Source organism: Blennius ocellaris, assembly GCF_963422515.1.
Source record: "Blennius ocellaris genome assembly, chromosome: 3".
NCBI classification, from domain to species: Eukaryota; Metazoa; Chordata; class Actinopteri; order Blenniiformes; family Blenniidae; genus Blennius; species Blennius ocellaris.
In genome coordinates this window covers 12,914,207-12,935,319 of record NC_137652.1, presented here as the reverse complement: position 1 = coordinate 12,935,319, position 21,113 = coordinate 12,914,207, and the positions used below count along the sequence as shown (strand labels likewise).

Below are 21,113 nucleotides of genomic sequence, written 5' to 3'. Positions count from 1 at the left end.
TCATATATTTTTATCCTGGGGGTTAAAGTGTTCTTGTTTTTTAAGTAAGACTTTTCTATTCTATGATTGTTTTCAAAAATGTCATTGTAGCATTCATGGGCCTTTGTGTTTGCCAAAATATATATTTTTTTAAAACAGAGAAAATACAACAAAAGTTTAAAAAAAGAGACATCAATATTTGAAAAGCTTTTTCAAATTACTATCTCATAATTCTTGTGCCTGCCCTTGTGGCACGGTGGGAAGTTTACTATCTTAGCTGGTCATTTAATCTCATTATTGTGTTTATGTTGAAAGGTATTCACACATTTGTGATCCAAATATTTCTTATTCTTATTTTTATTATGTCTGCCAAGGACATACTAATATCATTGGCGTATATTTATCTGTCTATATGTCTGTTTGCAAGATTACGTCAAAGCTACTGCACGGATCTTGTATAAAGTTTTACCAAATATATCAGGCCACAGAATATTTCATTAAATATTGAAGGGGATCCAGAAACTTTATTTGTCTTTTCTGAGGTCAACCTTTGGTGGATGTCAAAAATCCCTTATTGTTTGTTGCTGTTGTTGTTGTTGTTGTTGTTGTTGTTGTTGTTGTTGTTGTTGTTGTTGTTGGACCATACACATATCAAAACTTTCAGGTTTTTCCAGACATTGCTGCTATGTTGTAGGCTTTCAGTATCTTTAACCGTTTCTGAACATTTTTTGAATATTGTCCCACACAAAGCGGGTGGAAGAGGCGCCTCGTGAAGGAGATCAGAGATCAGTGTCAGTTGCCCAAAATGCCACTGGGATTTTCAAATTATGACCTAAAATCTCACAATTTTGTTTTTCTATATATTTTTTAATTTGTTTTACTCGCGTGTAACTTTTATTTTCTTCGTTTTTAGGTGGCGGAAATGTGCTTCCATGCCTGCTCCGGTGTGAGTCAGGCGAATGGAAGGCGCTGGGAACTCTTCCCTGCTCTCTGTGTCCGTGAGGGCAGGAAGAAAAGTCAACGCCTACTTTTGGGAAGCGGAAGATGGAGACGTGTGCGTCTGTGCGCTCGCTGTCTTTTCCGTCTTTTTGAGCTCCGGTGTTTTGTTTTTTTTCGACGGCACGTCTGCGGGCACCATGGCCGGCCGCGAGGAGCTGCCGGAGGCTGCGAGCACCCGGGTCTCTGCGGCACACTGCTCGGATCGCTGCAGCCGACATGTGTTGATTCTTGTTCCGAGCATGGAGAGCTGCTGAAAAACACAACGGTAAGGCTGATGCTTTATGTCGAGGGGGGCAACGCTTGAGGACGAGCGGCGCCTCGCGACTTGCTCATCCAAACTTTAGCGACAGATCGCAGGAAATCTTGGCGCAAAACGTGCGACGGGGCTTGAAGAAATGTGTTTCGCAGCGCGTCGTCTTTCTGCAGCGCTGCTCGCTGGTGTGTGTTTATGTGTGTTTATTAATGAGCGCAGTCCCGGATCTCTGCTGCTGCTGTTGTTGTTGTGTGAAAAAAAAAAAAAAAAAAGGCTTATTCCCGCTGTGGCTGTCTCCAGGTGCCCCTCCCGTCACGGTGCGTCTCCGCTGCCATGGAGGTGGGCAGCCTCCCCGTGGAGCTGTGGCGGGTGATCCTGGCCTACCTGCCTCTGTCCGACCTGGGCCGCTGCTGCCAGGTGTGTCGCACCTGGAGGGAGCTCGTGCTCTCCCTGGACAACACCCGCTGGAGGCAGCTCTGCCTGGGCTGCCTTGAGTACAGACACCCCAACTGGCCCAGCCAGCCCCACCTGGAGCCCCCCTCCTGGAGGGAGGCCCTGAAGCAGCACGCCCTCACCACCAGGACCTGGACCCGAAATGGACCGGAGCTCCAGTCCTCAGCCTGCCTGCTCTTTTTCAGGAGACGTAAAGACCGCAGGGTCTGGCACGTGGGCCCCGGGTATGAGTTTGAGACCCTTCGAGGGGCGCTTGGCCTGGCGGGGCCATATGACCGCGTGGTTCTCCATCCAGGGGTGTATGAGGAGCAGGCTGAGGTGGTGTTGAAGGTGCCAGTGGAGTTGGTTGGCCTGGGGCGACTGGGTGAGGTGGCCCTGCTGGTGTGTGTGGAGCAGCAGTGTCCCACTGCCAGACTCTGTAATCTGGTCTTCATGCCACCCTGGTTCTCCACGGTTGTCTACAAGGTGAGATAACCGCTGGTTACTGTATTGACATCCATACACTCTCCATCCTCACTTTATCCAAGTCGGTGGTGCGTTGGCTGGAGTTCATACAGGCCAGTGGTTCTGCCCAGGGGACCACTAGAGAGTTTGGGGGCCAAGGGGAAGCCTTTTCTCAGAATTACTTTTTCTAAATACATTTTGGGAATAAATCAAAAATATAGAAGAGTGGAAAAACAGTTCCTTATTTTATTGTAAAACATTTTTATTACTGATTTGTGTTAAGTGAGTGATTTAAATCATAAAAACCAAAATGATTCTAAATTAAAAGCCTGCAGCCAGCACAAGAGGTTTTACTTTTCATTGCTTATACACCTCAAAAGCCAATAACCTTCACGTCTTACTATCTGCAATAGATAACCTCGATCAAGGGTTAAGGTTAACGTTGGGCTTAAGGCATGGTACACCGTGACTGAGTTTCCAGGGATATTACTGACAAACACAACAACAAACACACAGTGACGAGTTGACTTAGTGTGAATGTCCTTGGAAAGCGCAGCACCCAGAGTGAACCCAACACAGACACTTGCAGAAAGCTCCCAGCCTTGAAGCAAACTCATGGCTTTTCTCTGTGAAGCATGAGGGCTAACCACTAAACGACCACACTGCGTCAGCATGGCAGAAGAGTGAAATGCCTTATTAGAAATCGAAAATTTAGTTTCACTTCGGATGCGTTTGTTTGGTGTGTTTAAAACGGAGTCTGTCATTTGTTGCAGTTAAGAACCCGTTTCCCAGCCAAAAGAAAGGAGACAAGTTAGTATGTTCCCCTCAGGCTAGAGGTCAAAGAACATCAGTGGAAGAGCCATTGATAATTAGGAATAGCTTCTCACTTAAAGCAAGAATAGACGGCCGAATTCTGGTGATCATCCCCTCCTCACAGGGGGAAACATATGTGTGGCCACTGGTCCGACCGGAATAACGAGCTCTCTCAGTTGCACATTATTGTTTTATGTGTATTTTAGACTTTTTTTTTTTCTGTTTCATATTTTATTGCACTTGTAGCTCAATTTGGACCTGCTATTAACTCTGGCCCACCTCATCTGTAACCACGTGTTAGTATAGCAAGTATTTCTTGTCAGGATTACCACTGCAATCACTACGTCTACTCCCCGCTCACTTTGGTGAATTCTTGTGTCAACACCTTGTGGGATGTTTTCTGTTTGTTTGTTAGTTTCCAAAAACAGACTTTGGTACAGTTTGATTATAGCATGAATGCAGGCAGCAGAGACATCCTGACTCAAACGGACACATTCTCACTACCATGAGATGAGAATCACTTCTGTGCAGTCCCAGCAGACTAAACACATCTAATTGGAGCAACTGGATGATGGGACCAGTGTCGGAACGGCTTAGTCCCTGCAGCAATTCTTTATGCAAACCTAGAAATTCCTCTCATTTTGAACTCTGTGCTGGTCATAAAAAAAAATACCACTGCAATTTTTATGTATCCACACATATCTTTGCAACAGCATGTCTAATTTAATTATTATTTTCACCCTCAACGTCTCTGACTCAATTCACCTTCTCTCCTCCAGACATCATGGGGCCACGTGCAACTAGACAACTGCAACTTCGAGGGCGCTCAGCTGCAGATCCGGGGGCCCGGAACGTGTCAGGCTCGCTTCTGCTCCTTCTCACAGGGCAGCTCGGCCCACTTGATGGGTGTAGTCCTCAGTTTGTTGGACAACTGTGACTTCTCAGGAAGTGACACGGCTTCAGTGACTATTGAAGGCCCCCCAGTGTCAGAAAGGAACTGGGCTTGTAAACATTTGGCTGCTTTGACCAGGACGTTCCCGTCGTGTGCCGCGAGCGGGTCTAGCGCCCCTCTCAAAATCCCTCCGGCAGCCTCTGCTGGTGGTCCTCCACCTCCTGCTGCTCATGCTAAAAATGAGCCTGCGAACATAGAGGACTGGAGGAGAAGGACCGGGGTGGATACCGTCTGTCCAGGCACAGTGATTGAAGATGGCTGGAGTGACGGCGAGCGCTGCGAGGGAGAGGAGGATAACCGAGACGGAGGGGATACCAACAACGGCAAAAATCAATTTATTCTGCATTACAAAATCCCGTGTGACCATCACGGTCTGTCACATTTGCTCAAACCCCAGCCAGATGGCTCTCTGCCACTCGCCTCGTCCCCCGATCCCCCATCTGTGACCCCCGTACCCCTCACCCTTCAGCAGGAATTAGACAGGGACCCAGAGGCTCGAATGTTGGCAGCAGCCACTCTTGGCTGCATCCTCCGACGCTGCCTCTTCAGGGACGGGAAGGGCGGAGTGCACTTGTCTAATTATGGACAGGCTCGGCTGGAGGAGAACGTGTTCCGCGGGCTGAATTACGCCGTTCGCTGCATCCAAAACTCCACAGTAAATGAAGTTCTTTTAACTTTTATCTTGAGAAGAGTGGAATTCGTCATGTCCGAATCTGAGATGTGTTGTACCGTTTGGCTATTGTGTGAACTGAAAGCAGTGGCTCGGGTCATTAGTAATTAATCAGCAGTTTCGTGTTCACGCCGTCACCTGAGCTGCCTCTCTCTGTCTCCCTTTCTTCAGATAGTGATGCTGAGAAACGAGGTGTGCGAGTGCCGTGCGTCAGGTGTGTTTCTGCGCCTTTCTGCTCAGGGCCTCATCGCAGAAAACAACATCCACTCAAACGGAGAGGCGGGACTGGACATACGAAAAGGGGCGAACCCCACCATTGTGGTAATCACGATTACTACTGTCGCTTTACATATGTCTTCTGTGGGGAAAATGCCTTCTCAATCTGACATAATAAGCCTGACACAAAGTCTAGCTATAACCTCAGGTTTCGGCTACATCTTGTAGCCAGTTGTCATGCATAACGTTTCTTCTGGATCGCCAATATCTATGTGTTTATTACTATCACACGAGAAAGTCACTCGTGAAAAAGTGAAAGTTGTTTTTGTTTTTCAAAATGAATCAATAGATAGTGTGAGCATTTATAAAAACAAAATGGGAAGATTACTATTATCTTGTATTTTCTGTGAAATACACATTTTGAACACTGTATGCATACATCCAAAGTCAAGTGGTTTCAATGTCTTTGCTCTAATTAGTTTTACGCTCTTATTTCACAGTGCAACAAAATACACAGTGGTTTGCGTTCTGGGGTTGTTGTGCTTGGCAATGGAAAAGGTTCAATTCGGAGCAACCAGATCTATAACAACAAGGAAGCCGGTGTGTATATCCTCTTCAGTGGAAATCCTGTGGTGAGGTAGGTCGAACACGTCCAACAAGTAACTTGACATCTGTCGCACCTTTTAGAAAAGTTTTCTATGTTAGAACTAAAGTCACCGGCTCACACATCAAATTGAAAAAACAAGGCTTTTTCTTCATTAGTAGAAATGGGAAATTACAAGATGATTCTAGGTCCAGTACAGTGGGGTTTTTCATAATTATTAAGTCATATTTATTATTCAAGTATTTATGCTTGTGCATCTAACATGTCAATAGGTCCTATGTTTTATTTATTTATATATATATATATTTCTAATTCTTCGTCAGTGAAAATAAAAACATTTTAAACCAGTATGAAGGCTAAAATTTAAATGCTTTTGGGTTGTTTTAGTTATTTTGCATTTATTTGGTCTGTTTAGAATTTCAAGCACGAGTCATACAAAAAGCCCATAACCGCCATTTTTGCAAGTTTCTTTTGCAAGGTTCAAAATCTTCACTCTAAAAGTGAAGCTGTGACATTTAATAACTTCATGTCTACCAAAAGTGGCGCAGTGCAGAGAAATATTGCTGTTGCTTGGGATTACGGAGCATTTTGCATTCAATGTGTGGTGCAAGGTGTTGCGCAATGTTGTAAGATGTGGGGCTGTGGGCGGAGGCGCCAACATAAACAAAGCAGCCTGGTACTGAGGGCTCTGCAAACCTAAAATCAAAACTTGTGAATTTCCGTAATTTATTTTCTTATTCACTGTTTGGCCCCCCTGTGGGGGGAGAGGGGCTCGAATAGACTGCAAACATTTCTGTCTTCTTGTGTCTTAGTGGAAATCACATCTTTCAAGGCCAGGCAGCAGGGATTGCTATAAACGAGAATGGCAGAGGGATGATAACGGGTACGTTTCTCCCCCCCCCCCCCCCCCCCATCCGTTCTTATTTATGCCAATGTTGTACTTATTTACTTAGTTCACATGATTCATTTTGATTCTAGAGAACGTTATCAGAGAGAACCAGTGGGGCGGTGTGGACATTCGAAGAGGCGGTGACCCCATCTTGAGGAACAACTACATCTGTTATGGCTACTCTGATGGCGTGGTGGTGGGAGAGAGAGGGCGAGGACTGATCGAGGGAAACCACGTCTACTGTATGGATTTCCTCATTGTATCGGAACACGCAATAAATGCTTATACAAATGTCTTTCCAACAGCGACGTTGCAGGTGTGCTCTCTGCTTCCTTCAGGTAACAAAGGCTGCGGTGTCTGGGTCATGTCCTCCAGCCTCCCACAGCTCCTGGGGAACTTCATCGTCCATAACGGCATGTACGGGCTGGCTGTGTTCTGCAGGAAGGACCCAGATAACATGGATGCCAATCAGGAGAACTGGCCAGGACAGGAAGGGATTGGCGGTGATGGAGTCAGCGGGGAAGGAGGAGATGGGCAGGAAAACTTTAATGGAGAAGTGGAATTGTTTGGTTGGGAGAACGATCTGGAAAGCGAGGATGAGTGCCACTCTGCCCGTCGGTGCATCAGCATGGCCCTGGTGGAGAGTAACTGCGTGAGCTACAACGGAGGTACTGAATCAATCTGTTGAGTGAGATACAAAAGCACCCCTCCTCCTCCTCATCACTGATGTTGTGTGTGTCTACAGCAGTCGGCCTGTACGTCAAGAGCAGCGAGGCCCTGAATGTTTTTGCCAACCTCATAAACAACAACCGTGGTCCCGGTGTGGCCGTACTGCAGAGCAGTCAGCTGACCCGGTTCGTGACAAACTGCATCCTCAAAAACGGTCGGGGTGGTGTCACCGTGGAGAAAGACTGCAGGGTGGAGCTGCGGGGTAATGGCATCTATGAAAACAGTGGCCACGGCGTCAGTTTCAACAGCAGTGGACAGATTGTGGAGAACGACGTGGTTGGAAACCGTGGATGTGGGATCCAGATCTCTGGAAGTGCCGATATCAAGGTCAGCTTTAGTGACGTGAAGGGCGAGGGGGTGTTTTCACACTTGTCACAATTGCTGTGGTTAAAACGAAGCCTGGTGGCATTGCCACGTTGGTGTGGTATATTTGTGGACGTGTGAATGCTTCCATCCACACACCCAAAAGTCACGCAAACGAAACCTGGTGGCAGTTTACTTGAATTTTGAACAACACAACAGTGACCAAAGGTCTTTGAACACAGAATGTGACTCGAGTTGATGAACGCCACAATAGAAATCCGGTCGTGGTTTTGTCCAATTAAAGATGGAGAAATGTGTTCATTTTGCTGCAAGAAAATTATCGTGTTCTTCATTCATTTGATCCAGTTTTAAAATATTTTTTGTCTAGGTAATGCGCAATCGTGTCCAACCAGCCCAGGGCTGTGGCATTGCTCTGCTGGGGCCAGTGAAAGGTGTCGTCCATGACAATGTCTTATATCAAGGCCACCCTGAAAACAAAAAATCACTGCTCCATATGGATCCTGCCAATGACAGCTGTGCGTTGCGCAACAACAGTATTCTGAGGCACAACAGGTAACTAGGCAACTGACACAATGTTCACTTTCTGTTCGTTTTCCATTTTCTTCTGCTGTCCACGCTGCAGTTATAATTAACATTTGTGCAGTCTATAGAAATCTTCCACTCAAATCTACAAGATGCATATCTAGAAGATGGATGAGATCTTTTTCTCGCTTTTCTATAGCTGTACATCTATTCCACCCTGGGTTTTGGAAAGTCCTCCTGCTCGCCCACAGGCCACCTCTCCGGCTGGCCTCAACTCATCCCAATACCCATCCCGACTTGGCATCTCCATGACGACGAGGATCAGCGCAACTGTTGAGAGTGGCTGCCACAGCGGCAGCAAGTTCTGCTCCATCTTGTAAAACACTATCAGTATATTCTGATGAATGGGGATGCTGAAGCCAAGAGGTCCATATCCATAGAGCATCATGATGGAGAGCTTTCATAAAAGGCCCAACTGGGTGAAGTTCAACTTTATAAGAAGCAGAAGGTGGCACCACGAACACTGAAGTGGCCGTCCGCTTTCCAGCGACACGCTTGTAAAATCTTAAATTGGACTTTTATAATTTCATGGAACCAGAATACATCAGTCTTACTAAACGTTCACTAGCCATTTCAGCACAAAAGCTTTACCTTTTCATCTTGCACTGTTTGTTTGGTCAGTTAGCTTCTGAGATTTGTTGGTAAGGACGTGCACACTTATAAATCCTAACGGGAGTCCAAAGGCTTCATACATGGCGCAAAATAAAGCTGTGCCTCGTGTGATTTCGTCATTCAATGATTGTAGCTAGGGCAAAAGGTGTTTATAGTGTGGTGTATATGCAAAAAAAAGTCAACCAAAGCCAAACTTAAGCTCCTGCCTCTTACACAGAGGTGCTGTTTCCAGGTGAGTTTGGTGTTCTGGTAGAGAATACTTTCAAAATTCAGTGAAAAAGTGAAATTACTGTCATTGTGCAGTAATAGACGCACTTGGAAACAGCCTGTCGGAAGGATAAAGATTTTTAGTGTGCAATATGTGATTGTCTACAAATGTGCCTATACATTCCAACTGTCTCAGCGAGATGTTCTGCCATCTAGAAGTTGTTTACAGCTCATTAGTGTCTTGAAACATAAGCATTACCCAATGATATCCTGTACAACTTAAAGTTAACCACTTTATTTGTCTACAAAAACAATAATAAACAAGCGTCATTTGCTGACTTTCTGTTAGACTTCTTTTTCTCCTCAGTGCATTTTCTTGCGTTTCCGTCTTTCATTGAACTGATCGTATTTGACTAGCGGCAGAACAAGTGCGGCCTGCTTGTGGTCGTCTCGCAGTGCAGCGTTGTCGGCTTTGTCCCGGGGAGTTTTCATTAGGGTCAGTCGCATCGACTTGGCAACTTCAGTCATCCTATAATAAAACACATGAAGCAGTTACATTGGCAGACAGCAATCTGTCCTGCCTTATAAACAGGCTCTTGCTGTTCACAAGTTCCACATTACTTTCTGAAATATGGCAGTGGAGGTGGTAAATGTACTGATGACAAAGACACCATTGACTTTAAAAATAGATAAAGCTGTGTTATCGTTGCACATAAAAACGATTTCTTCTTACTTGGCCTCGGTAATTCCCAGATCACGGTGCAGTAACGTGAGATCAGCAGTCATATGACCCATATGCAGCAGCAGCGCCAAGCTGTAAGCTGCCAACTTGGCTCGCATTGATGACGACACGATATTCTGGACTCTAAAGTGAAAACACGAGGTGCAAAGTGATATTTGTATGCATTTAGGACCAAAGAGCCAAAACAATCAGACCACACATACATTCATGACATGAATTTAGCAATTTCTGTTTTGCGTCACAGTTGCTCCGCGGTGTGTTGGTTGGTACTTTCATCATTATGAAAATCCACTGTTTTCCACAGTCTGAAAAAACATTCCTCTCTCATGAAAACATCGATGCGAGCTTGTGTGGTCACATGTCTCTGTGTTTGGCCTATGAGAGACTGTTAGGGTTGCACCATGCAAGAAGAGAATATCCATGTTAATTACATGCCCTGGTTTTTTGATCTTAAAATGTTTAATATAATGTTTAACAAATGCTCTGGGCATGGCGAGTATATCGTCACTTGCTGTGTGAAATATTTGAACTAGTAAGTTGCTTGCTTTAGTTTTAGTTTTTTAAAAAGGTCTGCAGTTTCGTGAATGTTTGAATTGTTCAAACACAAGTTTTATTCAATTAGAAAAGACTGTCACTGACTGTGCCATCAGTCCATCGTTCTAAAAGATCAAATATTTAACAGTCCCTTAAGATGCAGACATATAAATCGATGTATTTTATATACATATGATATGAATATGATATGAATCACATGCAATCTATGCATTTTACTTACTTTGTTATGGAAGACTAAATATTAACCGAAGACTAACTTATATGGCAATGTAACAAAAGCATTATAGCTGTGAATAAGAAAAGTATTTTGAGAAACACCCTGATTCACACAGCTGTACCATACTGTATGAGACTCATCGCTTTGTTAACGATCTGAAATGTGCCAGGGAAAGTATGTCAATTCAAATAAATAAAAATTTTTTGTTGCAACAAAATCTGATTGCTGATACGATGTCTGCAGATGAACTTCAACAGATTTGGTTTCCTAAAAAGATGGACCACGGGCAAACGTTTTCACAGCTTCTTACCTGCCGTTGTTGAAAGTCTCCACAGTGAAAGTTCTCATCAGCTTGTTCTGAATGATGCGAGGGCAGTCGTCCTCCTGTCCAACTGCAGACATAAACACAAGCTGTTATTTGCCTGAATGAAGACTGCAAGTTTGTTCCCCAAAAATATGACAACGGCAATACTCACATTTTCTGGTGACGCTCCTTTGCCTGGATAGTTTGAGCAGCAGGGAAAGATAAAAGGCACATCGAGCCGTTTTGTCTCTCAATTCATCCGCAGTTGGCATGTTATCCAAATGCCTCAATACAGACAGGCACCTGCAGCAGACACAATTTTTAAAACAAATGTTATTATTGAAACACTCGTCTGATAATATGTCTGAGAAAGAGCAAGTCCTCCGTTGCCTTACCCTCCATCATTTCTCATATTCTGCAGCTCCTCTGGGGTGAGCGCTGCCATCTTCGAACCGGCCTGCTCCAAAGCACCGAACTCCACCGGACTCAAGACTGTTGATACGGATTCAAGGCGGAAATCTCGACAAACTCTGACGAAACTCTTCAATCAAAACTAAAAAAAAAAACGCTACAAAAACAACCACACAGCAAGTAAAAAGATACGATCATCAAATTGATAGACGCTCTCTCGGGTGTCGGCGTTCACGTTGCAAGGGGGAAGGTGAAGAGCCAGGTCACCCTGGGAGTCGATCTCAGCCACCTCATGCTGGAGAGCTGAAGAGAGAGAGACGGCAGATAAAATGTTTCAGGTAGGCTCCCACGTTTGCCATCGAAGATGATCTGGATTCTGTATCCGGTTTACATTTTATAGGCTTTTAAGGATTACGTCAAAACTACATGACAGATTTCCACCAGATTTTGGAGGACGTTAGGAAACTCGGACTGCTCTTGTCCACAAAGTGAATATTGTTGGGAGTATTCTGACTTCTGTGGTGCAAACATGTGACGCTGGTAAAAAAAAAAAAAAAAGACGGTATAGCCTACCTTCCAGGCCCTTCTTGTCGATCACAGTGTTGGCAGCTGTAGTCACTGCATGATGCAATGTATCACTGCCCACCTGATTCAGCCTGCGGGAGCTCAGTGCTCGCTTCTGTTTATTGGTGCCAAACGCTTCGATCAATGAGTCAACCTAGAGATTAAAAATAAATAATTAAATCTGTTAAATATCGATTTGCTTTCCTTTTCTTTTTTTAAAGCAAAGAAAAAACAAAACAAAACACAGCAAGCATCATACCTTGTCTCTGTAGGATTGAGAAGTATCCGCAGATTTAACACTCTCCGCTGTCTCTCCTGGTGACAAAAGGTCACAGAATCACAAGACTTACCAACCACAAACTGATTTCTTACAAGTTATGAGCTATTGTTTTGAAAGGGTTTGTAGCTGACAGGCTTCATATAAACTAACTACAAGTGATGCATGGTGGAAGTGTGGTTAAATAAAAAAAAAAAAAAGCCTTTATCTCACATTGAAGATCTGTCTGTTTGAGTCCTACAGGGACATTCCTGCATTCAATTTTCATTTTCTGTGAAAGCATGGGGTTTTAACTTGAATTGGTGACTCCAAGTTAGGTGTAAATCTGTGCATATGTCTTGTTTCTCTGTGTCTTGGCTGTGATCGACTGGTGACAGTCTCTGGGACATAAGCTATCTTCGCTGATAGCTTATGTCCCAGAGAATGTCACCAGTCGATGATTGCCTCTGGCCTGCTGAACTGGATAAAGATGGAAGGAGAGTGTTTTTTCCTGTTACCTGGTATTACAGGTTGCATGTTGAACAGCAGTGCACTGTGGACTTCCATTTGGTTGGTCTGTTTGTTCAACACCCCAACGTAATATCTGAAGAGACACCAAACTGCACACTGACTAATCATCTTCACAGGTATTACAGTGTCACATTGAAATATGCTTTATCCACCTACTTGCAAAGGCTGTTGCATTTCAATGATCCCATTCCAAAATTATGTCCAACATAAGAGAGTCTGTCTGACTCAGCCACCTAAACACAGGATAATAAAAGTTTTTAAAGCAGTGAGAGACTCATTAAATTCAAATAAATAAAAACGTACAGTGTGATCATCCTCACCAGGATTCGTCTACTCTTTTTTCTTGGGTTCTTCTCGTCCATATTCTTGTATATTGTGAAATCCAGCCCGTCTTCGGCTTTGACGTTTCCATTTGAGAAGCGAACTATGACATATGTGGAGGGGAGGGGCGGTGTTAAGGTACGAAACAAACCGATTACGATGACAACAACCACAACAATTGACTCTACTCTAAAACCACATAGTTTCGTCGTTTTAAGCCTTGCAAACAATGCAAGCGAGAGAAGCAAAGTATATCATAAGTCGACAATAAACACCATGCCCACGTGTGCGGACGAGACACGTGCACTGCAAGACACAACAATACACTTAACCATCAAGGATACAATAAACTGTTCGCTTTAATTAAAAAAAAAACGATTAACTTTAAGTAATTACCCACGACAGCTTTATCGGACTCTCTCTCTTCTTCACAGCAGACAAACGAGCAGGAGGCGGCCATGACTGCAGAAAGCAGGACGCTCGAGACAAGCAGAGATGTGGAGGCAAGAGCATTCACTGCCGTGCACTTCCGTCTTGACCAGCGCCAACTAGTGGTGTCGGTGTGTCTGTAACTTTGTGAAACGTGCTGTAAACGGCCAACTCCTCGTCGTGTGTAGAGTTTGTTCAATCATTATAATTTAATAATAGGTACCCGACTGAATACAATGCCTTTGCTATTTAACCTGGTGACGGTATCCAGCTTGAGAATGTTTCCTCTTTGGTTTCTCAGGTCATTTTGATGTAACAGTGAAATCTAGTGTTGGAAATGTAAACTGCAGGCTCATACTTTCATGACTAAAACATAGTCTAACTCCTGCTATTTCAGATGACAACACCTGAAAACAAAATTAATAAGACAAAACCTTCAACCACACTTTTTCTTGCCCTGTAATCAGAAACATAAAGGTTTAAACCCACGGGATTTCCCCTAAAACGCACCATACTGTCCATCCATGATGCTTCCTATGTATTCATTTGTTTGTATTTTTTGTGCACATTGTATTTCATGTAAATTGACAATAAAGGCATCTGAACCGCTCAAAAAATTATACATTACAGTAAATAAACATTTTATGTTGTTTCATTTTATTTATGCATAGAAAGTAATTTTCAGAAACACTTGGCTAAAAGAGATTTAAAAAAAAGAAAAAAAAAGGAACAACTAAAATGGCCATAATGGGGAAAATAGCTAAAATCACAGGAAATGGGGGAACTACTCAAACCACTATTTATGTATATAATAGTATAAAAGTCTTTTTTGCTCATGAAGGTTGCAGATGTGCTCAAATATTATATTATAAAAAGGAGAGTGTCCTCCAGATACCACTAGAAGGGGCTCGCGTACCATTGATTGTGCGTTTACCACAGGCAGGGTGTTGATCAAAATGTGGTCGCTGGTTCGAAACCCGTTGTAGTCGGTATTGCTCTTATCCTCTGTCTTTGAGCAAACCTCTTTTCTATGCTTGCTTTCTAAAATTCAGATGTCTCCTTGTGATATAATTAATTGTTTCGGATAAAATGGTTTGCTGAATGAAAAACATGTGGTGAGTTATGGTTGCACATTTGTTGGTTATTCAGTCCGTGACGCTTTTTTCCCCTCTTGTTTGTGAATGTACTGTTGTTTGATCACAGTGTGAATGTGTTTCAGTTCGTAACAGTACAGCACAGTCACCGTGAGGTGGAAGAAAAAAAGAAACCGGAGATGAACTCGTCTTTCATCGGACAGGCTCAGGTCGTCTTCTCCCCCGAGCGGAGCGCACACAGCGCCACCCTGTGAGTCTGCTCGGAAAACCCGTCTGAGAGGAGGAATAAAACTCCGGAAATAACGATATCCCGCTTGTCGTCTATCCGACAATAATAGATAATGATACACAGTTATGTTTCGTTTGAATAACCGCGGTTGTGTGCGGCTGTTATCGAGCGGCGAGTCCGCCTGAGCGAGCCCACCTTTGTGAAGAGGCGGCCGCCGTGACACCGCACATCAACTGGCATCTCCGTGACCCGCACCGGGCTGCTTCAAGCGGGAAATAAAAGTGTCTGGAGGACGGACCGCAGCGGGACAGTGGGCATGTCTGCTCGGCAGAGCGACGTCTGAGAGGGGACATTGTGTCGGGGAAAACAGTGTTTTGGACGGGCCCATTAACCCTCCGGAGGGACCGTATGCCTCCGCGGCACTAGCTAACAGACAGACAGTCTGCTGCTGCTGGTCTGCAGCCAGCTAACTTTAGCTCGCTCACTTCCAGCCGGAGCTCCGCTGCATCCTGCCACCCCTGCGTTTTGCAAGCTGTAAAGGTAATATCACGTGAAAACTTCTCTCTATCTCGCCGCAAGAGTAAAGGTGTTGTTGTTTTTGTTTTTAAATTGTCCTTCATGAGAATTAGAGACGAGTTAAGTGTTGACCCATCATGGTCATTAGCTAGCTCTCTCCCAAGCTGCTGTTAGAAAAATGTTCACTTCTTATTACAAACATTACGTTTTTAGATGTATACTACAAATCTATTGGTGTGGATAAATAAACAAGGCACCACAGGCATTCAGGTTGTTGTTGTTTTGTAAAGCTCCCTGAAGGACGTGTGTTTGTTGTTGCAAGTTTAGCATCCGTTTGATAACAAGGTTTGCTTCTTTACTTTTCTCTTCATGCGATTGTTTGTGTTCAGGTTTGGTCACATTTTCTTTGAGGTTTTTTCTCTTGATTGGAGTCGATTTGTGTCACTGAGTCTTGGGATGCACAGCAATGTGCACTTTTTTCATCAGGTATGGGGAGGGAAAGATGCAAGCTTTCAAATCGGGACATGTTGGGAAATTTCTTTTTTAATTAACTGACAAAATGTAAAATAAATCTATAGTTGATGTAACTACTTTGCCCTTAATGTTAATTCAAATACACTCAGATTATTCTCTGGTGGATTGGGTGCATTTTGTCACATTTGCATCAAAGTTTAGCAGATGACTGTATTATTACACTGAACCTCTTTTCAACAGCATCATGCTTTTGCTGTTTATACTCTTATAAGTTCATATGTTCTACCATTATTTTACATCTACCTTATCACATTGTGAACATTTGTTCCTGAAAGAATGTTCTTGTTTTGGTGTCGATGTCTTCAGTTGTTCTTTTTCTTTCATCAGTAGGACCATGGATTTCCCTGGCCACTTTGAGCAGATTTTCCAACAGCTCAACTATCAGCGCATCCACGGTCAGCTGTGTGATTGTGTCATCGTGGTGGGGAGCAGACACTTTAAGGCCCACCGGTCAGTGCTGGCAGCCTGCAGTACCCACTTCAGAGCTCTGTTTACAGTGGCAGAGGGCGATGCAAGCATGAACATGATCCAGCTGGACAGTGAGGTTAGTGCCTAAAGAGGAACTGTGGCAGTGAGACACGATTTCTAATGTTTGCACTGGTTCTAACAGAAAATTCACATAAAACACATGTGCCACAGGTGGTGACGGCTGAAGCCTTCGCTGCTCTGGTGGACATGATGTACACATCGACGCTGATGCTCGGCGAGAGTAACGTCATGGACATCCTCCTTGCGGCTTCGCATCTGCACCTCAACAATGTGGTCAAGGCCTGCAAACACTATCTGACCACGCGCACGTTGCCCATGTCCCCCTCGTCGGACAGAACCACCCATCTCCATCCTCCACAGGAGCAGCAGAGGCACAGACAGCAGCAGCAGCCGCAGCAGCAGCAGCAGCAAATAACAGATTTAGCAGTGAACCCTTCTTTAGCAGCCAGTGCCAGTCTCGCAGCAAACACTGCGACATCAAAACTTCAACGCTCCTTCCTGCTGCAGCAGCTGGGGCTCAGCTTGGTTAGCTCTGCTTTAGGCGGGATGGAAGAGGACGGGGTGGGGAACGTCAGCGGTAGAGCGGTGGAGCAGCGAGCCTCCTTCCCGATCCGACGCTTCCACAAGCGAAAGCCTTCTCTTGCCCTGGGACTCTCGGAGGATAGACCACGACAGCGGCAGCGGCCTTCCGGTCCCAACATGGGCTTGTTAGGAGACGGAGGGGTGAACGCCGAGCGAGACGAGGGGGCACTCCTCTCCCCGGACTCCCACAAGATGGGGGACGAGGCCAAATTAGGCACAGCGCTGACAGCATTGGTCACCGTGTCCCAAGATGACCTTCAGATGCCCAGCCAATCAGACAGTGGGCATTGTGAGGGGGAGGGCTTGGGGAGGATGGTCGGTGGGGTGGGTAAGGAAGAGGACATGGACGAGCAACATGATCAAGACAACAGAGTCGGGGTGAAGATAAAATCTGGGACAGAGGAAGAGGAGGCTGAAGAAGAGGAACAGAAGGTAAAGTTAATCATCATGATAATATAAGAACTTCTTAGAATATTAAATACTTAAGTTAATTTAGCTAATGCAACATTTAGCTCCCCAAATAAAGAGCTGAGGCATCTCCCACTGGTACATCCATATCTTAGTGATAGTTTAAAGTGATTGTTGTGAGATTTAAAGCTGGATGCAACATGTAAACATTTCATGATGTGCTCTATAAAAAAATGTGTTATAGACTTCTCTTTTTTTTTTTTTTTTTGCATTCATCAGGTGGTGGTCAAACGGGAGCCATTAAGTTCACCGGAGCCAGCCGATGAAGTCAGTGATGTAACGTCACAGGCTGAAGGCAGCGACCCAGCTGAGCCTGGCTGCCAGGAGGAGGAGGAGAAGGTGGAGCTGAGCCCAGAGAGCAGTGACCGCAGCTTCACCTCTGAACCCCAGCCCAGCTCAGACCCGATGCTGCAGCCGAGGGAGCAGCAGCTCCTCCACAAGAACAACATGGGAGGTGGAGGAGTAGGAGGTGGAGCCACGGGAGTCGGAGGAAGCTACGGCTGCAACAACCGACTGGGCAGCAAACCCGGTTTCAGCATTTCAAGCTTTCTCGCCCAGAAGGATTATGAAAATGGTGCGTCAGGCTTGGTGGTCGGAGATGACGACCTTCCAAACACAACAACCGGAGACTCGGTAGCACATCACTTCCTGATGAGACAGGAAGCTGTGGGCCCTTCTGGCTCTCCATCCTCTGCTCTTTTGCAGACGGGTCCACTTGGCAGCGAGAGTAGAAATCGGTTCGGTGATAATCTCCAGACTGATTCTCTGTTCCTTCACCCGCTGCACGATGGACCAGGGAACTCCAGAGGAGGCGGCGGGAGTGCAGGTGGAGGACGTGGAGGGGTAGATCTTTTTGGTTTGGACTTTCCGCGTTCTAGTTTGGGGCTTCACTCAATGGGACGAAACTCCAGAGGCCCGGGAGGACCGACTGCCGCAGCCCTGGCTTATCCTGGTTACAGACGCATTGCTCCCAAAATGACTTCGCACATTGGTGGCGAGGAAGGGGTGGGTGGCGTTCTCCAGGACGCCGCGTCTTCCTCATCAAATCTAGTGAGTCCCTTGCTCCTTAACGAGAGCGGAGGTTATGAGATGAACGGCGCGAGGCCCACCTCCCTCCCCCCTCAGCTCACCCGAGCGTCGGCAGACGTTCTGTCCAAGTGCAAGAAGGCTCTCTCCGAGCACAACGTCCTGGTCGTCGAAGGGGCGCGAAAGTATGCCTGCAAGATCTGCTGCAAAACCTTCCTCACCCTCACTGACTGCAAGAAACACATCCGTGTCCACACAGGGGAGAAGCCGTACGCATGCCTGAAGTGTGGAAAACGCTTCAGTCAGTCGTCGCATCTATACAAGCATTCCAAGACGACCTGTCTGCGCTGGCAGAACAGTAACATGTCCAACACCCTGCTCTAGGAATGTAAAAGACCCGAGTGAGGAAATTACTCAAACACACTGGGAGCCAGAGAGGAATGAAGTTAAATGTTTCTCTGATGGTACAGCCAGATCATTTCACCACCTCTGTTACAAACTAACCTGTCCTGATCACAGACCAAAGAGACGTATGACTATGTAATGATCTATTCAGGACAGAAATACACAATGAAATCCTTAAAATAAACGATTAGAAATTTAAGTTTTAATACCAATACTGTTTGTTTTTAATGGCACAATTACAGCTGCACATTCATTCATATCACATTGGTGATACATTGGTCATTGTTTACTTCTGTGTAAATATCACACACAAAAAAAATCAAAATGATAAAGAATTTCAATTCAAATTTGTGAAGAACCACAGCTTAAAGGCTTTGGTTTTAATACAGCAAGACTGTTGTCTAAACCGTGTTGAAGAAAACAATCATAAAATTGACTTGGGTATTTGAGAGTTCAGTCCCTCAGTGTGCTTACTTATTTGTTTGGTGCAAAAATGTATCTCAATCAGATAGATAGAGCTGATGCTGCTCAGGGATCGATCTAAGAAATGATATCAAGTGAAGTGTGTGAAGGTTGTGAATTGCACATCTGTAAAACATGTAGCAGCATCTTGCATCAGACTGCCGATCGTTAGAAACGGAGTACATTGCCCGTGCCTTGTTCTGAGCAGGGATCAGACAGCCTGCGTGTCGGTATCAACAACTGATGGTCTCATGCTCAGAACACCAAGTGATACTGGACACAAATTTAGATGGAGTCCACTAAGCGCGAAATCTGTATCTCTGTTAAGGTAACATTTGAGAAACTTTGCCTCTTGTGACCAGAAAAGGTGGGGGGGGGGGATGACAACATTGTCCTGCCAGTAACAGCTCATTATGTTGGTTCATGCATAGACCCAGGACATGTGACGTCTGTCTCACATGAGACGTCTGTGCATGATATTATACACATGATATTGTACAAATAGGCATTCATGTCATATGTACAACAGTAAATGTTTCAGTTTAGAATGTGTATAATTTGTCACATCCAAGTTTGTTTTGTGGGAAATATGAACCTGAGCAAGTCGTTTTACCCTTCGATGCTCATTCACTCTGATAACGGTAAAGAGGCTTTCATTAAGGGAGTAAATGTATCAGAATGAGGGGAATGTTATCGGTTTAGTTGAGGATTTGTTTTATTCTAATGCCAGGCACATACTGTGAAAACATAGTCATGACAAGATAAATGGTGAATACTTTTAAGTTGCGGGCTTCTCAACACAAAGAGGTTCGTCTGTGGCTGACTAGTTTACCAACCACCCACACAATGCGGTGGACGTCATAGCCGGTCGTTTTCATACCCGATGAAAGTGTTCTAGGAGGAACAAGAGCTCAGCTTTAGGAATGTACATATTGCACATTCATGGACGCTTTCACATTTTCTCTCTTTAAGAAGAGGGGAAACGAAACAAGTCATGAAGAGCTAAACATTGCCAGTAAGTTTGCCACTGTACTTATACAAGTGCTTTCTCGCCCTCTCTTTCCATATTATAATGTTGTCTGTTGCTGAAGCACTTATAGAAATCACTCTGTTTATATGACTAATATGTTTACTGGATTGTTGAACTCTGTGAAAATGTGTTGATAATACCCGAGTCGGCCATCGCTCAAACTTTTTTTTTTGTCTGTTATGCGATCATTGTGTTGATGGAAGCCCAGAGTTGAGCTTTTTTTTCCCCCCCTCACCATATAGCTGTTCATGCTGAATTTCCACACACAAAAAAACAAAACTATACGGAAATATTCCACACCGGGAGTAATAGATAAAATATTTGTACAGGGCTTTTTGTCAATTTTATTCTTGTTGATTTCAGGATTTAACCAGATTGTTACAGTGTTTTGCGATCTCCGTGTTACTTGGTACACTCTGTTGATTCCTGTAACATTTAGATCAGTTTCTCTTGAGATTAACATTTAAACACAACAGAGCCGTGCTGTGAAGGAATCTAATGTTGTAGAGTGTTAAAAAAATAAATAAAAGAAGAAGTCTGGTAAGGCAGATCTGTATGTCAATCCGTCTGCCTCGCTATGGTATGTTAATAACATCAGCTTTGGTTTGTTTTCAGTCCATGCTGTCGCAGTGTTGTCACGTTCTGTTTTTCGTGAACGGGAAAAGAAGAGCGTTTGAAAACTTGTTCACCTTTCCTTCTGTCTGTTTTGATACTTGATGTGTTGTGGTAGAGATGCCGTCAGTGAGTCATGGTCATTGCTTTTATTACTAGTTGGCACCTTAATGTACTGTACCGTCCACACACTGTTATCCTTCATCAAGTTCCTGTTATTTGACACGTCGATTGATAATGTTGACATTTTCTTGTGAAGAGAGATGGCCTCATGGGGGTGTCCTGCCTCAACATCAGCTCAACAACTTTTGATGAATGACATTAGTCGTTAAAGCTATGACATGGTGTTTCAACTGTCCAATGAAGGCGACGTCTCTAATCTGACTCCCGTTTCTCTGTTTCTTATTCAACATCCAGTGTTTCCTCTTTTCAGAAAGAGATTGTTGTGATGTCTTTTAGAGAAGTAGAGCTTCCATTTCTCACCACGCAGAATAAATTGTAAAGGCGCTGTCTTGTAAATCTGTTGCAACCGTTACAGTGATTCTTTAAAAGAGTGCACTGACTGGACTTCCCCTTGTATTGATATGATCAATTTTTTTTATTTTTTTTA

At 44.5% G+C, this 21,113-nt stretch overlaps 3 protein-coding genes across 5 annotated transcripts; 2 read left to right on the top strand and 1 right to left on the bottom strand.

Moving 5' to 3' along the window:
• The first annotated feature begins 1,114 nt into the window (after window positions 1-1,114).
• Window positions 1,115-8,254, top strand: fbxo10 (F-box protein 10). Of its 3 annotated transcripts, none has more exons than XM_080494215.1 (11): window positions 1,115-1,243; window positions 1,532-2,149; window positions 3,721-4,548; window positions 4,735-4,884; window positions 5,280-5,416; window positions 6,196-6,266; window positions 6,362-6,514; window positions 6,611-6,940; window positions 7,021-7,328; window positions 7,693-7,877; window positions 8,047-8,254. In XM_080494215.1, exons 2-11 carry the CDS (start codon window positions 1,565-1,567, stop codon window positions 8,225-8,227), a joined length of 2,928 nt encoding a protein of 975 aa, XP_080350341.1. In that variant the 5' UTR covers window positions 1,115-1,243; window positions 1,532-1,564; the 3' UTR covers window positions 8,228-8,254. The 3 variants fall into 3 exon arrangements, with proteins under 3 accessions (XP_080350341.1, XP_080350340.1, XP_080350342.1); XM_080494214.1 differs by having other exon boundaries at window positions 7,018-7,328; XM_080494216.1 differs by lacking the exon at window positions 3,721-4,548 and having other exon boundaries at window positions 7,018-7,328.
• A 794-nt stretch (window positions 8,255-9,048) lies between these two features.
• polr1e (RNA polymerase I subunit E) lies at window positions 9,049-13,116 on the bottom strand. The gene is made up of 12 exons (XM_080494217.1): window positions 13,024-13,116; window positions 12,627-12,730; window positions 12,463-12,539; window positions 12,294-12,379; window positions 11,779-11,834; window positions 11,529-11,673; window positions 11,148-11,258; window positions 10,940-11,036; window positions 10,717-10,847; window positions 10,551-10,632; window positions 9,460-9,591; window positions 9,049-9,255 (listed from the first exon to the last, which is right to left on the bottom strand). Exons 1-12 carry the CDS (start codon window positions 13,085-13,087, stop codon window positions 9,090-9,092), a joined length of 1,251 nt encoding a protein of 416 aa, XP_080350343.1. The 5' UTR covers window positions 13,088-13,116; the 3' UTR covers window positions 9,049-9,089.
• Window positions 13,117-15,763: 2,647 nt separating this feature from the next.
• Window positions 15,764-18,879, top strand: zbtb5 (zinc finger and BTB domain containing 5; the record flags this gene model as incomplete). Its single annotated transcript, XM_080521197.1, has 3 exons — window positions 15,764-15,973; window positions 16,069-16,932; window positions 17,188-18,879. 3 exons carry the CDS (start codon window positions 15,764-15,766, stop codon window positions 18,376-18,378), a joined length of 2,265 nt encoding a protein of 754 aa, XP_080377323.1. The 3' UTR covers window positions 18,379-18,879.
• Between the last annotated feature and the right edge of the window lie 2,234 nt (window positions 18,880-21,113).